This window comes from Oryctolagus cuniculus, chromosome 14 (genome assembly GCF_964237555.1).
Source record: "Oryctolagus cuniculus chromosome 14, mOryCun1.1, whole genome shotgun sequence".
Classification (NCBI taxonomy): domain Eukaryota; kingdom Metazoa; phylum Chordata; class Mammalia; order Lagomorpha; family Leporidae; genus Oryctolagus; species Oryctolagus cuniculus.
The window spans coordinates 62,475,685-62,492,815 of NC_091445.1; the positions used below are offsets into that span (position 1 = coordinate 62,475,685).

The 17,131-nt window shown below is 33.2% G+C and overlaps 1 protein-coding gene across 1 annotated transcript in view; it reads left to right on the forward strand.

Moving 5' to 3' along the window:
* The window catches only part of NIPBL (NIPBL cohesin loading factor), a gene marked incomplete at its 5' end in the record, with an annotated part of 119,014 nt that overhangs the window by 22,301 nt on the left and 79,582 nt on the right, over positions 1 to 17,131 (forward strand). The window contains 3 exon segments of the mRNA XM_070056647.1: positions 633 to 2,291; positions 12,351 to 12,533; positions 16,825 to 17,022. Of these exon segments, the coding sequence (XP_069912748.1) occupies positions 633 to 2,291; positions 12,351 to 12,533; positions 16,825 to 17,022 (2,040 nt within the window).

A 17,131-nucleotide genomic window follows, 5' to 3' on the forward strand; every position in this document is an offset into this window, starting at 1 on the left:
GTTTGTGTGTAGGAATGGAAGCAGGTTTTCTTTATGGAAGTTTATAAGTTCTTATATGCTTCTGGTTTATATTTTTGATATATATGATTCCTTATTTTTAAATTTATTCTTTCTAATATTGTGTGTTAGCTTTTAAACTCCATTTGTGCTGTTAACACGTTGAAGAATTTGAATTCTGGATCAAAGATTTATGAACAATACTTAAATTATCTGTTTTCCTTACTACCCTCATATGCTTTATCTTTAGTAGTATGATTTGTATTTCAAATTTTCTGATTCTTGTATAAAGAATATCGGTTTTCTTTAACAAATGCAAACATAAACATATTGTTATTTGATGTGTTAGAAGTTTCTTAATTTTATATTCTTAGACTTAATTATATTTTCAAAAAATATACTGTAAAATTCTTTATAATCACTAATATTCACTGGGTTCCAGCAAACATAAATATTTCCTCACACCTTGGTTTTAAAATCATTATGTAATTCTTGCTTACTGTTATATATATGTATTTGCATTAGCTACATTTTAAAAATTATGATTTTAAAAAGATGGTCAAAGTCCTTATGATTTTTAATAATCAAGAATATATGTCTATTACTGATACTGAATATTTATCTTTGAATTTCAGATAAGCCTTTGAAAAAAAGAAAACAAGATTCTTACCCACAGGAGGCTGGGGGTGCTACAGGAGGTAATAGACCAGCTTCTCAGGAGACGGGTTCTACGGGAAATGGGTCAAGGCCAGCATTAATGGTTAGCATTGATCTTCATCAGGCAGGAAGAGTGGACTCTCAGGCTTCTATTACTCAGGATTCAGACTCCATAAAAAAGCCTGAAGAAGCCAAACAATGTAATGATGCACCTATTTCTGTTCTTCAGGAAGATATTATTGGCAGTCTTAAATCTACACCAGAAAACCATCCTGAGACACCTAAAAAAAAGTCTGATGCTGAGCTTTCAAAAAGTGAAATGAAACAAAATGAAAGTAGATTGTCAGAATCCAAACCAAATGAAAACCGATTGGGAGAGACAAAATCAAATGAAAATAAGTCAGAAACTAAAAATGAAACCCAAACAGAAGAACTTAAACAGAGTGAGAGCAGAACAACTGAATCCAAACAAAATGAGAACACCGTAGTCGAGCCTAAACAGAATGAAAATCGACCATCTGACACAAAACCAAATGATAATAAACAAAATAATAGCAAGTTAGAAACAACAAAATCAAGACCTGAAACCCCAAAGCAAAAGGGTGAAAGCCGCCCTGAAACTCCAAAACAGAAGAGTGACGGGCGTCCTGAAACCCCAAAACAGAAGGGTGATGGACGTCCTGAAACCCCGAAACAGAAGAGTGACGGGCGACCTGAAACTCCAAAGCAAAAAGGTGAGAGCCGGCCTGAAACTCCAAAGCAAAAAAATGAAAGTCGACCTGAAACACCAAAACACAGACATGAAAATAGGAGGGATTCTGGAAAGCCATCAGCAGAGAAAAAACCTGAAGTGTCTAAACATAAACAGGATATTAAATCTGATTCACCTCGATTAAAATCAGAAAGAGCTGAAGCCTTAAAGCAGAGACCTGATGGGCGATCTGTTTCTGAGTCACTAAGACGTGACCATGATAATAAACAAAAATCAGATGACAAAGGTGAATCAGAGCGACATCGGGGGGATCAGTCTAGAGTTCGAAGACCAGAAACATTGAGATCCTCTAGTAGAAATGAACATGGTATTAAATCAGATGTTTCAAAAACTGATAAACTAGAAAGAAAACATAGGCATGAATCAGGGGACTCAAGGGAAAGACTGTCTTCCGGAGAACAAAAATCAAGACCTGACAGTCCTCGTGTTAAACAAGGAGATTCTAATAAATCAAGACCTGATAAGCCTAGTTTTAAGTCACCAAATAGTAAAGATGACAAAAGGACAGAGGGTAACAAGAGTAAAGTAGACAGTAATAAAGCACATCCTGACAATAAGGCAGAATTTCCAAGTTATTTGTTGGGGGGCAGGTCTGGTGCATTGAAAAATTTTGTCATTCCAAAAATCAAGAGGGATAAAGATGGCAATATTACTCAGGAGACAAAAAAAATGGAATTGAAAGGAGAACAGAAAGACAAGGTAGAAAAAATGGGATTAGTTGAAGATCTAAATAAAGGAGCTAAACCTGTAGTTGTTCTGCAAAAGCTGTCTTTGGATGATGTTCAGAAACTTATTAAAGATAGAGAGGATAAATCAAGAAGTTCACTTAAATCTATCAAGAATAAACCATCAAAGTCAAACAAAGGTAAGAATACTTCTGATGTCATTTGTATTCTAATAAGTTTAAAATTTTAAGAATTCTGATTATTTTTAAAAATGGAGGTTTACAGAGATAAAAAAAAAAGCTATTAATTATAAGTATTTATATTAAATAATATGGATTGTTTCCAGAAGTGTTGATAAATTCTCAATGAAAGTTCTGAGCGAATTCTGTTTCTCCCATTTCTGCTTGAAACTGCTCATGGTGGTCTTCAATTTTACTCCTGTTTGGTTACACAGAAATAAGTTCTTTTGCTGTTTAGTTATCAGATATTTCTGGAAGTTGCTCATTAATCAAGCGAATGAGATATAAAAATAGATGTATTTAACAGGTTTCATTGGCTGGTGAGATACTCCACTGTACAATAAGATAATTTTAATATCTAGCATTTAAGTAAAGTTATATGGTATATGAGAATCTTTGCTATAAATTTTTAAAGAATGCTAAATGCATGATAGTGTTATTTTCTTATAGACTTACCTCAGAGTTAATTATTGATTAATAGTTTGATTTTGTAAATTTTAGAAAGTTATACAAAGGTTTTCTGGGGAGGTGGTTTTTTATTTTTAAAAAAATAATCTACCCTTTTTATGCAAAGATAATACAAAATTGTATTTGTCTCTTGGGTTAAATCATAAAGTTTTGGGGTGGGAGGCTGGTGTTAAGTTTGCAGTCACTGAAGTAAGTGCTCTGGTTCTCTGGTTAGTCTTTAATAATATTATTTCCAGGACGAGGTAGGGACAGGGAGAGTCTTAAATGCTAAAAATGTCAGTTTGTGCACAAAATGTAACTTGCTGTTCTTTGTGTACTCATGTTTAAAATATTTTTTATGTTGTTATATGGCAAGACCTATTTAGCCTATCAATTTAAATAAATTAACATACAGTTTTAAAGGCAATGGAACTGAATGTTTGACCTTAAATTTTTTTTTTCTGTGATTTAAAAACTTTATACTTAAATATATGCAGTCTGTAATTATGTCATCCAGTATGGTAACCAATAGTTCCTTTTGGCTAGAAATTTAGTAAAATTTAGGAATTTCTTTTCTTCAGTAGTTACATGTAGCTTTTGAATGGCACAGATAGAGAACATTTGCATCGTCAATGAAAGTGGTCTTATATAGCACTACAGTGTTTTAGGAAACATGGAAAGTGGAATGGTTATTATTTTTTTAACCTATTGTGTCTTGACTACCCCCCCAAGAAAACACTCTTTGAAAACACAGTATTACTAGAAAGAATGCTTTATTCCAAAAAAACACAGTGACTTATGTTGGTATTCTTACTTGGTGTTCCTTGGATATTTGCTTTTTTACTGTTTATTTGTTCCCTCTTTTAAAACCAAAATCATTTGCCTTCTGAATCAGTAATATTTGTACTCTTTTGGTAAAGCTTTTTAACTTTTCGGTTATGGCAATCAGACATGTAAAAGCTAGTTAACACTTCAGCCTTAATTAGAAATATTTTATTTAACTCGAATGTATCTTTTCAAGATTTCTTATTAATATAAAATAAGAGATTATAGAATGTAGGGCTAGCATCAGAATTGCTTTCTTTTGAATCTAGATTTTCTTGAAACATTTTCAGTAAAAGTTTGGGAGCAAATTATATTTAAGAAGTAAAGAGTATATAGTTACACAGTTTTAGAAGACCCAGGTGAAAGATGGAAAGTGGTACCCTCTTGTTTTCCTTGTTCTGGACCGTCTTTTTCTCCCTGCCCTCTGTCAGCTTAATACTAGCCTTGCTTTAAGCTATGTTCTAACAAATTTTCTTTTACAACTGCTTAAAGAACATCAAGAAGTAAATATAACTGCTAATTAGTGAAAGCTGTATTATTTCCTGTGTATTTTTTCACATGTAATTTCATTGCTTATGAATGTCTTTTTAGCACCAATACATATTGTGTACTACTGTTACAATTATATATACTTGATTTGGTCATGTTAGTAAGTAGACTTGCTGGGTGTCTTCCTACTAGAGTGGTTGAGTATGTGTGTATGTGTATGTACATGTGCATGTTTGTGTATACATACACATATATTAACATATCTGCAATTACAGTAAGGAACAGTTTTTACCAAAGTATGATTTCAGTGCTTGAATTCATTTCAGGATGCATATAAATATCTTTTGGCTTTATATCTTAGTATCTATATATGTTACATTCTATTATATATATGTTATGTTCAGTTTTATATGTAGTTCAATTTTAGTTTACTAAAATTACTGCTGATCAGTAATCACAGAGTTCTGTGATTGTGGGGTTTTGTTTTTGCTTTTGTTTTTACTACATGTGTGTGAGCACAGTTGTGGATTACTAAGATTTTCTTTGCAAACTCACAAAAATAATTACAGGTTCTAATGTATTAATGTTTTTCTAAGAAATTAGTATAAATATTGCTGGGATACTTTGGTGGTTGATTCCCAATTGATCAAATTTTTAGTAGGTTTTCCTTTCTTGGAAGAGCTATAAAATAACACTCTGTGTCTCTCTCTCATTGTCTAACTCTGCCTTCAAAAAATAAATAAATAAAAAAAACACTCTTCAAATATTTTATCTGATGTTCATGTATAAAATATTCTTTAGGGTAATTTGAAATTTCTTCAGTATGCTTTAAGTGAATGAATTTTGAATATATGATAGATATAGATTTATAACTCCTAATACAGGTCACTTATTTTTGTCTTTTGTATAAGCACATTAGTCTAAAGTGATATTGTTTAATTTGATTTTATTTCCATGACAGTATGTCTGTATCCCTAGTACCTAGCACACTACCTCACAAATAACAAGAACATATTAAAGTTATTAAATGCCCACTGATGACTAGAGATTGTGTTGCTGCTGTTTTCAAAAAAACTTTTGTGTGCAGATTAAACTAGTATACTCACATCTTTTGTGTACTAATACATGAATTAAGTAGTACAGGAACTATAATTTTCAAATTTTTGTTCATTAAATTTATAATAACTTTGTCAATTCATATTTGTTTAATTATTCTTTTATCTTTATTTTGATCTATAGCTAGTATAAGATAAGCTCAATATTAGTCCCATCCTCTTTCTGTCACCTTGTTTATTCCTTGGGGATGAGGAGACAACATAATCTTTTATAAAATCTTTTAAGTTCTTAAAATATCTTTATTAAAATATATTGTCAGTATATTAAATGCCAAAATATACTTAGTTGTAACCTCTGTTTATCAGAATATTTCCCTAATGTATAATACTTCTCCAAATTAAAATAATAAAGTTATGAGACCCTTTAAGGCATCAGATATCATCCCTTAGGTGTTAGCATCCCAATATCAGTAATTACAAGCATTTATAATTTCATTTTGGTTTTGGTTTTTCTGAAACACTCTAGACTGTCAAAATAGCTTTATATCTAAGGAAACCAGTTTTACTTATCCCTACCCCTCCTTCTTTTCAATAAATGTATTGTTCTCTATTACTTGTACTCAGTTCATTCAAGAAACATCCTATAACTATTTGTTATTTGTGATCATTTAAACTGAAGGGAAAAAACAGTTGCTGAAATTAATCTTCACTGTGAATGTAATGTAGCAGCTCTAATAGTCAATAATGTTTAAACTATGCTGCTTATTTGATGAGCTAATGATTGTAGTCATTTTTAGAGGCAGTTATTTCATAAACCTCAGTTATCTACTGTAGAAATTACACTGCTAAATACTGATCACTAAAACACATAGCTATTTGCCTCAACAATCTAATTGAATTGGATTATGTTTAAGACTCAGCTTCAGAGTAGATATTGTGGCTCAGTGGGTTAGGCCACTACTTGGGATTTGTGCATCTCAAATAGGATTTGAGTCCAGGTTACACTGCACTTCTGATCCAGCTTTGTACTAATTCAACTATGAAGGCAGGAAATGATGCCATCCAAGTGGGAGACCTGGATGGAGTTCTTCACTCCAGGTGTTGGCCTGTCCCAGCCCTTGCTGTTGCAGGCATTTGGGGAATGAGCCAGTAGATGGAGGAACTTTTTTTTTCTCTCTCCTTTTAAATAAATAAATAAAATCTTAAAATCAACAACAAAAGACCCTCAGCTTCTGTAAATTTGAGAGAAAAATCTTTCAGAATAGATTTATGGCATAGTGTATGAATTCCTAAATTGAAGAACTCTTGGTTTATTTTCTCTGAAGTAGATTGTAATAATTAGTAGTCTGTAATGAGACAGAGGAAAAATTTATTTTTGATTCTTTTGAACATTTTGTAAAATACCTTTCTAAAATGCTCAAATAGGGACATTTAATGTAGTAATTAATATGCCCTTAGAGATCTCTACATCTCATATCAATGAGTTGCCTCCTTTGAATCCCCAATGCTTCCAAATACAGTGTGCTTCGCAAATGGTGGCTCAAGTACTTTGGGTCCCTGACACCTTCATGGGAGACCCAGATTGAAGTCCCTGCTCCTGGCTTTGGCCTTATCCAGCCCTGGCTGTTGTGGCATTTGGGGAGTGAAGTAGCAGGTAGAAAATGTCTCTCTTCTCTGTGCCTTTCAAATAAAAATGAAGATAAATAATGAAAATTTAAAGCTCTTTAAATGCTGAAATAAACACTATATTATCAGTGATAGTTTTAGGAATGTTTGAAGTATTTTTTGCAGAGGTTGGCATAAGCTATTGTTGAATATAATTTTGGAGCAATATTTTTAAAAATTGTGCCCATGATTTCCCTATGTAGAAGTTTTTGGACAAAAGGAATGAATCACCAGAAGCTTTCATAAACATCAAACCTATAAAGTTGTTTGAAAATGTCCTTTTGTTTCCATTTTTTACCTTAAGACAGTCCCAAAACATAACTTCTACACGTTCTCGTATCTGTAGAAATAGATATATGATTAATAGGTATATGATAAATGGTAAAGAGCTAGCACTAATTCTAAGAGAACCTGTACCTATTTATGAAGAAATAATCTTTAAAATTCTTAATTCCTTCTTATTCTAAAAAAGTTCATGAAACTCTACAAGGACCTGATACAGATATTAAGACGATGAATACATTTTTGATATAATATAAAATGGATTTTAAAATATGATCCTTCTAGTTTTTTATTGCTTTTTCCACAAAATTGCTTAACTGCACATGTCTAAGTTCCTCCGTGGCCACTGTTTTGTGACCTCAAAACTTTTTTTAATTAGCAATTTTCTGTTTCCCTTCATTCACTAAACATTTCTGAGCCTAATATAGTCTCTCTCTGGTTTTGCCATCACATTTGACAAGGGGGTGTCCCTTTGGAAGGAACATTCAGTATCCTGGTCTCATTGTTTATACTCACATTTTTTTTTTTCAGTTTCTCTTTAGGTTCCTTCCTTTGTTTCTACTTCTCAACTGCTATTGTTTTTCAGAGTTCTGTTATCAGTAGTTAATATTCCTTGAAAGTTCTCACTAACAGTGGCTTTAGCTGGGATAGTTGCCTTGCATTTAGGAACCATTTGCAACTACAAAAGACGTGTTTTCAAACAATATTGACTCACTTATGATCAAAAGAGGACATATTGGCAATCTAGACTGTTGAATTTTTGCTTTTTTCTTCTTGCCCCTGCTTACTTCTAATTGAAGTTAAACATCATTTGATATTATCCTTAAATTTCATAGGTAGGTTAGTGGAAGAAATGTCACTGAAGCGAAAGAATTTGTTGAGGTGATTTATTTTAACCTCGTTTGTTTTCCTGTTTCTGAAAAACAATTCTTATTATTAAGTATTAAATCAGTGACTCTTTGGGACTTTAAGTCTTTTGATGACTTCTGGTTTAAGTAATCTAGCACATGTGCTAGTTGTGATTGATTTACACCAGAAATCCAAGATTTCTAAAATGTGGCACACTGAGGACTAAGTGTATTTTTTAGTCCTATTAGAGCTAGAATGTGGAGGTGCATTGTATTTAATGGAGTACACACACACATATAAATATATAAATATATGTGTGTGCTGAAGTTACATATTCACGAAATTGTGAATAAATTGCATTATTCCTCAAATCAATAATCTAAAATTTGATAGTAATTCAAATATCTTATATAAAGAATAAAATAGTTGGGGCAAAAGAAATGATGTGTGAGAAAGATAATTATGCAGCATCATCAGTCTGAAGTTTTGGGGAGCAAATTGGCAAACAGCAGCAATCACAAAGTCATCAATGCATTAAAAAATAGTGTGATATTAGATTTGTATTTAAGGAATTATTTCCTAATTCAGGGGAAAGAATGTGATCAACTACATCAGATGGATCATTTTAAGTACTCATTGTTTATTCATTTGAGATCCTTTTTTTTTTTTTTTTTTTTTAGTGAGCCAACCAAGAAGTTTTTTATTTGTGCTTCAAAATGTAAAGCCAGACATAGCAGGTGCACAGGAAGTCCCGGGCCAAGCACCTGGCTCCTGTGTGCCCGGCAGTGTCCACACCACTTGGTTCCAGTCCCACCGACACACACGTTACACCCGGCTTGATAATATATTTAAAATATTGGGACTTGTTAGGCAAATCAAGCATTTCATTAACCTTTTGCTTTTGTGATTAAGGGATCTAGCTGAGCCAACTTTTCATAAAAAGAAAGGATGTGTTTAATTCAGAAAATACATAAGCCTGTTGAATAGACAGTTCCATTCAAAATGTAACAGGATTCACTTTTATAGGACAGTACATTGGGAGAGATTAATCATTGCTGAATTTTTTTAACTTGAGTGGGTCATGTTCAGAAATACAATGTTTGGTCTTTGAATTAAGTGGTTTTACCTTTGAAAGTTGTGCAGAGGTTAAAGTGATCTATAGAATATTAGTACTCTTAAACTTGATAGTGTCTTAATTTAAGGGAGTAAAAAGGAATTCAAAAAGTTCACAGAAAAGTCTGATTATCTTTCTTTCAACTCCGTTTTCTAGGAACTTTGAGGCCCCTCTACCACAAATAAGTGTTGATATCTGAGTTACTGGATATAAGACCCAAATTGTCAGTGTTTGACCTTTAGGAAGAATTTTTGTAAGGACAATAGAGCCCTTGCTCTGGTGACATCTTCTTAATTCACTGTAGAGAGAGTACAAGTACAAATACATACATTAGCCCTTGAATATTTATCTGCAAAATAATTTTAACTCTGGGATGTTATTATCAAGTCAGTATGTGTTTATGATGTGAATTTAACCTACGTGGAACAATCAGTTAGGTAAATCTACTTTTTAAAAATCCCATGTTAGTGGTGGGTATAATTAAGCCTAGTGTTAAGATACTTGTACCCTACATCGGATTGCCTGTGTTCAAGGTCTGCCTCTATCTAACTCCTGACTCCAGTTTTCTGCTAATGCACACCTTGTAGGTGGCAGAAATGGCTCAAGCAATTGGGTTCCCACCACCTATGTGGGAGACCTGTATATTTAGTCCCAATTCCCAACTTTGGTCCCTGCCTTTGTGGGCATTTAGGACATGAAATAGCAAATGAGCACCTACTCTCTCCCTTCTCTTTCTGCCTCTCAAATAAATATATTTTTTAAAAATTACATTTTCGAGATCAGCACTGTGATATAGTATGTTAAGCCTCTGCCATCAGTGCCGGCATCCCATATGTGCACTAGTTCGAGTCCTGACTACTCCACTTCCAATCCAGCTCCCTGCATTGGAAGGTGGCTCAAGTGCTTGGGCCTCTACACTCACATAAGGGTCCTGGAAGAGGCTCCTGGCTCCTGGCTTCAGATTGGTCCAGTGCCAGCCATTGTGGCCATTTGGGGAGTAGTAAATCAGTTGATGAAGATTCTCTCTCTCCCTCCCTCCCTCCCTCCCTCCCCTCTCTCTGTAACTCGACCTCTCAAATAAATAATCTTTTTGAAACATTTCTTTTTCACTGATACTAAAACTTTAAAAAAGAAAAAAATGGCCTATGATGGATTAAAGGCCAAATACTTCGAGTTACCCAAATTTCTAAGCCTAAAAAGATTAGAATACTACAAATTTTCTATTGAGAAAATTTGGAGAATGTCTTTATTTGTCTATAAAATTCAGCAGTTTAGGAACTATCCAGTAATTAATATCTATAATAATGAACATAAGAAATTATAAACCACAGAATTTTCAGTCAAAGCATTTATTGTCCATCTAGGTATGCATGCTTGAAAGATGTATTCTAGAAAATATGAGCCTCCCATCAAAAAAGAAATACATACTTAATTAGAGGTATTCATAGCTTTAAAGACTTATAAATGACATGCAGAATACATTCATTTTGGAGCTGAAAATACTGATAATGCAAAGCTAAAATTGATTTCTTTTACTTCGACCAGTATTCTAAAAAATAGCTGTCATTGGTAAAATTTCTTTAAATTAATAAGTCAATACAAGTAAATGTTATGATTTAAAAACAACGTAGGCAAGGTAGACTCAACATGAGAATCGGGATTCTCAGCAATGAAGTATTTGTAATAATACCAGTCACCAGTATTGGATCTTTGTTGGGTATTACTGCCACCATGCATGTCCTTAGAAGAATAGAAGACTGAAAGTTACTGAAATAACTCCTTCATGATCTTGAACAGAAACTTCAGAAGCATAAAAAAGGATATTACTCCATGAAGATTAATACTTTGCTTTCTGTATCTTGAATTATTTGTATATTGTTCAGACTTTTAAATAGGTCTTAATTAGAACCTATTTATTTTTCTGTTATGACTTATTTTTTACTCTTTATATAAACAGTGTTATCATTTGAATGCTATAAAGGATAGTGTTAAAATTGATTATAAGTTGCTAATATTTCCTGCTGTAAACCACTAAAGTATTTGCTGTAATTCATAATAAAATTTATCAGGTAAGGTATCATTTTTAATGCTTTCATTAAAAGATTTACATGGGTAAGTAAAGTAAAAATGTCAGCTTTGTCAGTCATCAAGGACACTAAAATTAGCCTGAATAAATAACTTTTGCCACTTCTTTGTTTTTAAACTGTCAAGATTTTACAATTTGTTTCTTCATAGAAATTATATGTGGATGTGTGTAGGATTAGTGTGATGTTAATGATTCTTACTGTACTGCGCTTACGTATTTTCATTGTCTTTATTCTTTGGGTGAAAAGGGAAATAGGAACTTGTAACAGTGTGGAATTTACTATTTTTCAGTTATAGACATTTATATTTTTAATATTTTGGCTTGTTTACCTTACTGTACATATTTCTGTTGTCCCCAGTATATATTGGTTTGTCTGAAGAAATTCTTCATAATGCTAAAGACATTAACTTACTTCTTATTTAGGCAGTGACAGGTTAAAGCATATATTAAGTTCTTATCCCAGCCACCCTACACAACTGCTAAGATCATAAAAGGAGGTGGTGCATGTCCTCCAACTTTTGTCATTTGTACTGTGTAGTAACATGAGTTTCAAGCTAATTATAGGTCTCTATACCTTTATAGAACAAATTAGGGTACTACTTAGTATGTGAACTATACCATCTATCACAAATCCACTTGCTGATACCAGTGATCTCTAGTTTCAGAATGTTTTTATTCAATGAAGACATTGTTTCAAAAATTGATGATGTTACTGCCCTTCATTTATATGGTAATGTTATTGTCTGTGTATATAGATAAGTATTTATGTATATATCCACATATACCAGGGACTTCAAGAAGTTAATGGCAAATGGAATTAAAAAATGTTTGGGTACTGGTTATGCTCTTTAAAAATAAACCATAAAGCATTTTCATTTAGGTATAAGAAAAACCTTTTGAAATCTGTATAAACAAGGAATCTCCAAACATTCATAGAAATGTGTATTATGAAAAAAATTGTACATGAGCTTCAAAATTTTTACACTGAAATAGGCGTATTTTAATGCCATTTTTCTAAGAACTTTTTAAAACTAAATATATACAAATTCTTTTTAAGATTAAAAGTATTAGAATTTCAAGTGTAAGCATATTTTATTTGAAAAGGTAACTTAAAAAATAAATAGTAATATTTTTATTGTGCTGGTAATTTAGTTGAAACTTTTTCTTTGATACCCAGATTTAAATTTTTTCTTACCTTTTATTAATAGGTAGTATAGATCAATCAGTGTTAAAAGAATTGCCCCCTGAACTCCTGGCAGAAATTGAATCCACAATGCCACTTTGTGAACGGGTGAAAATGAACAAACGCAAACGTAGCACAGTTAATGAAAAGCCAAAATATGCTGAAATCAGTTCAGATGAAGATAATGATAGTGATGAAGCTTTTGAATGTAAGTATCATTTTATTATTTGGAATTATAAAACAGATTGAAGTGTTTGTCTCATTCATAATTTGGGGGGTTAGCAGAAGTACAGTGACATTGATTCTTAATAATCAACTATAGCAAGGTCTTTTCTTTAAAATTGGTGAAAAATGAGATCAGTTGGCACCAAGAAAAAAATTTAAATGAGTTAGAATGAGTGGTAAAGAACACAGATATGTGTCTGTAAGCATTTAACAAACATTTATTACTCTCCTATTGTATTCTAGGTATTAAAAATAAAATTACAAATAAGATTTGACCCCAGTTCTCAAAGGATCTTCAGTCTAATGGGGGAACTATGTATATAAAAAGTATAGTAGTGCTAACAGTGTTAAGTCCAGAGTGCTGTGGGAACACGCTGGATTGACATTTAAAAAAAAAATCAGAATGGGGGTTCATGGAATGCTTACTGGAAGAGGTGACACTTGAGTTGAGTCTTGAAGGACACGTAGGAGATAGCCAGATGAAGAAATATATAAAACCATACTATCACTAAATTATGAATGGATTAGCCGCATTGCGGATTATCTGTGTGGTTTGCACCTGGCTTCTCCTTTTTGCCCAGCTGTGTCCTGGAATTCCTCCCTTGTTTCACTGTTTTCCAGAGCTGGCTTCTTCACCTCACAGCTACCTCTCTACAACACTGTGATCACCTGTCTTTGCACTAGACTTGCTATACCTCGCCTGTCTTCCTACTGGTCCACTGAAAAAAGTTCTTCTCTTTTATCCCTATCTTCCTTCTTCTGGAGCAACAGAATTGAGCCTAGCCAAGAGGGGTCAGCAACCTTGTTTGACTTAAACGCCATTCAGTGGAAACAGACTATGGGAGATCTTCACTTGTGTGCCAACTGACTTAGTCATAATGACCAAAAGAAGTGGGAAGACCACCAATGTGTTCTACCTTTTCCACCTAGAGTCTGTAGATTGAGGTGTGACCAGCAAGGGCAGGAAGGACAGATGCATGCTGCTATTTTTAAATGTATATTACTGATGGAAGCCTTTCACTTCTCTAGAGTTTTTAATTGATGTTCATTTATTCTGATCTTTTTTAAATTGTGAGTTCTTGAGTGATGAGCAGTAGACTATGAATATGGAAAAAATCTGAACAAAGTTTTCAAGTTGAAATAAAATATGCAGTAAAGTTAATCTGACATTTAACTATATGTGTAATTGTTACAATTTGTATTATTGTGAGATGTATTTATACACAGTATATTAAAATTGCTAACTTTTTTTTTATTGCAATCAAACGTTCTGATACTATGGGAACTGATTTGCTCTGCAACGTGAGAGGAGAAAGGAAATTTGGTGACCTGGAAATTCATTCCCTTTTATACACATGCCTCTACTCTCCCTCCTCCCCTTAAACATCATCCATTTCTAGAATAGCTGAGAAATCATTCCTTAATTGCAGTTTTATTTCAACTTACACTTAGACTCCAGTTGATTGATAATGACTTCCTGCCTTGTAAATTGAAACTTCTGAAGTTATCTAACAGTTAAATAGAAAGGACAGCTAATCAAAAATGACCACCAAGTATTAGATATGAGAGTGTAAAGCTATACATGACTTATGTTTATCATCAACACTGCCAGTATTATCTTCCTTGCTATTATGAGAGATACTGTCTCATCTATGGGAGCACATAGCTTCTTACTGAATCTGTGTATCCCATTATAGTTATGCCTAAGTATATGAAAGTTAATGTTACTCATTCCCAGAACCTGAGCTTTAGCCTCCACTAGGAAAAAGCAAAGTTCTTCTAGGTTTTTAAAGAAATCACAGAGTACTTTCCTGTTTTTCTTGGTTTACACTGATATAAGCAACAATATAAAAAATGGATATGGTGCCCTTGATGAGTGTTAGAAGAAGCCTAGTTAGTTGACATAAACAACCAAATTGTTACTGTACCACAACAGAAACAAAGCAGTGAGAATACATAATAATGCAAAATGCAAAACCACCATAAGAACATAAGTTGCAAGCATAATGCTATTTTGAGAGGGAGAGATTTTGAAATTCAGGATTTTACTGAAGTTTAATCCAGTTGTTTTCCTAGAATCTAAAATTTATGAAAATAGTTTTGTTGAAAGATAGGGGAAAAGATTGAAGGCTACTTTTGAAAGTTGAGCCACACAATTCAGTAGCTTTAACACAAATTTAGGATCATTGGATGCCTGGGGAACATGGGAAGAGAGGAAATATTCAGCAGAGAAAGGTAAAATTCAGAAAGGGAAGGTGGCAAAAACCCAAGCCATATTTTACATATCTGTTGAGAGCCTTACTACCCTCCTCTGCTTCTTTTAGAGTAATGAGGGAAATGGAGAAAAAACAAGCTAGCTGCAGTTAAGTTGCGATCCTAGTAACCTCACTTGGAATACTGTGTGTCATGGAAATTTTTTGTTTTGTTTGCCACCTCATGTTTTAAAGAATACAAAATAAAAATCCCCAAGGCCTATAAATAGTTACTATTGTATATTGTATGTAATTACTAATGATTTTTCAGTCATTTTTCTGTTCATAAGAGCAGATGTTTAGAATAGATTTCTTATTTAAAATTCAAAAAATGAACTGGATTATGTTAGTTTTGGTCCATCACCATAAAAACTCATATTTGAGATCATAGAAGATTTCTGAACAAATTTCCTGTTGTCAAATCCTGTTTCTCACACATACTCATTAGTACATGAAATAGCCCCTCATTAAGAGAATGTGTTAAGATAGATCCTAACTATATTTCTAAATATCTCTCTCTAAATATCTCTCTCTAAATATCTATCTCTCCTCACATATTTCATAAACAAATTTATGCTTAATCATGAAGAAGAATCAGTGAAGATTTCAGTCTGCCCACTTAAATTTGTCCTTTATTTGAATCCTCTTGCTATGCCAAACCTGTGACCACAAAGAAAAAAGAAATTTCCTTTTCCTGCTGTGTTATCCATAGATTGGACAGAAATGTCCATAGTCAGAAACCAAACTGGATTCTTGAGCAGGAATAATTAGGGTGGCATGTAAGGGTAAGATTAATCAGGATATACACTTACTGTCAACAAATAAGGTCACGGATAAAAGTGTAGGTAGAGTGCATGGGCCAGAGGTTGGCATCCTTAAAGCTAAGTATAGAGATCCAAGTGATTTGTCTTAAGTATTTGTGTTTGATCACAGTTAGGAATTCAGGGTGGAGGAGGGGGAATGGTCACAAGGGAGTCAAACAGCAGAGTAGAAAGTATATCATTGCCAGCAGCAGTGGTCACACCATTAATTAGAGTATAATCTTGGTAGGACACAGTTCTCTACCATGGTTTTAACTTAGTTGTACCTACATCTTAGAGTGAATATGGTAAATATTAGCATTGCCCTTCAGCTCTCACTGTGGATTATTTCTAATCAGTCTTTCTTGCTGAACTATGATGCTTTCTCAAGGCTCAGAATTATTTTCAACATAATGTTTTAGGCAGCTATTACCAGTTGACCAGATTGATGTGTCAGATGAAATCTGTTTGCCACATCTGCCCAGAGGCTCCTGTCAGTACTGGTGATTTTAACACAATGCTTGGACCTCTGGAAGGATGGGGAAAAGACTGAAGGTAACATGATATATAAACATGCTTATGTAGCATGCATAAGCTTAGAAGATTTTCTCCAAGCTCATTGTTGGAGAACTTAATTCAGTATATTAGTATTTATAATTATAAAGTTTATCTGTGTAGGCTTGTGATGTTTACCAGAGTCTGTGGAATTTATTACTTAGTTGCTTAGTTGTAGGTTTAACTCAGATGTTAATTGACTGTATGCATGGTTATCTATATTTTGTAATACTTTCTTAAAGGTTAATTTTTTTTCCCTCCAAACCCTGCACTGCCCTGTCCATAATCTAAATGTGGTAAAGTAATTGTGTTGTTCATCCAAATCTAAATAAAGGCTGTTTTACAAGCCTTAATTAATCTTGAATGTTAGACATAATCTTTACTGAAGTACTGAATGCGTTTCATTGAACTGAACACTATGGTTTAATATCCAGGTCGTGTGTGTATTTATTAGCAAATTTAGTTCATGTAAAAATCTTTAAATTTGGATAGATCTATTGATACTCTTTGTATACCATAAGTTAAACTTCTGGATAGGCAGAATTACCCAGAATTTCTTACACCCACAAAATGAAGTTTTTTTTCCCATGTGATTCATCTGTAATGTACAAGTTTTCATAGTATTTTTAAATGAGGTAAATTATTTGTCATGGGGATTTGCTTCTAGCCTCTAGGAAACGACATAAAAAAGATGATGATAAAGCTTGGGAATATGAAGAGCGTGACAGAAGAAGCTCTGGGGATCATAGGCGAAGTGGCCACTCTCATGAAGGAAGAAGGAGTTCAGGTGGTGGTCGTTACCGAAACCGAAGTCCATCAGATTCTGACATGGAAGATTATTCTCCTCCTCCCAGCCTTAGTGAGGGTAATTCATCAGTGCCAATGGATTTTTTACATAAACTGATTTAAATTTAGGGCTTTAACTTTGAAGAGTGTTATCTTTTTCTGAATTAATTAACAACTCTTAATTGTTA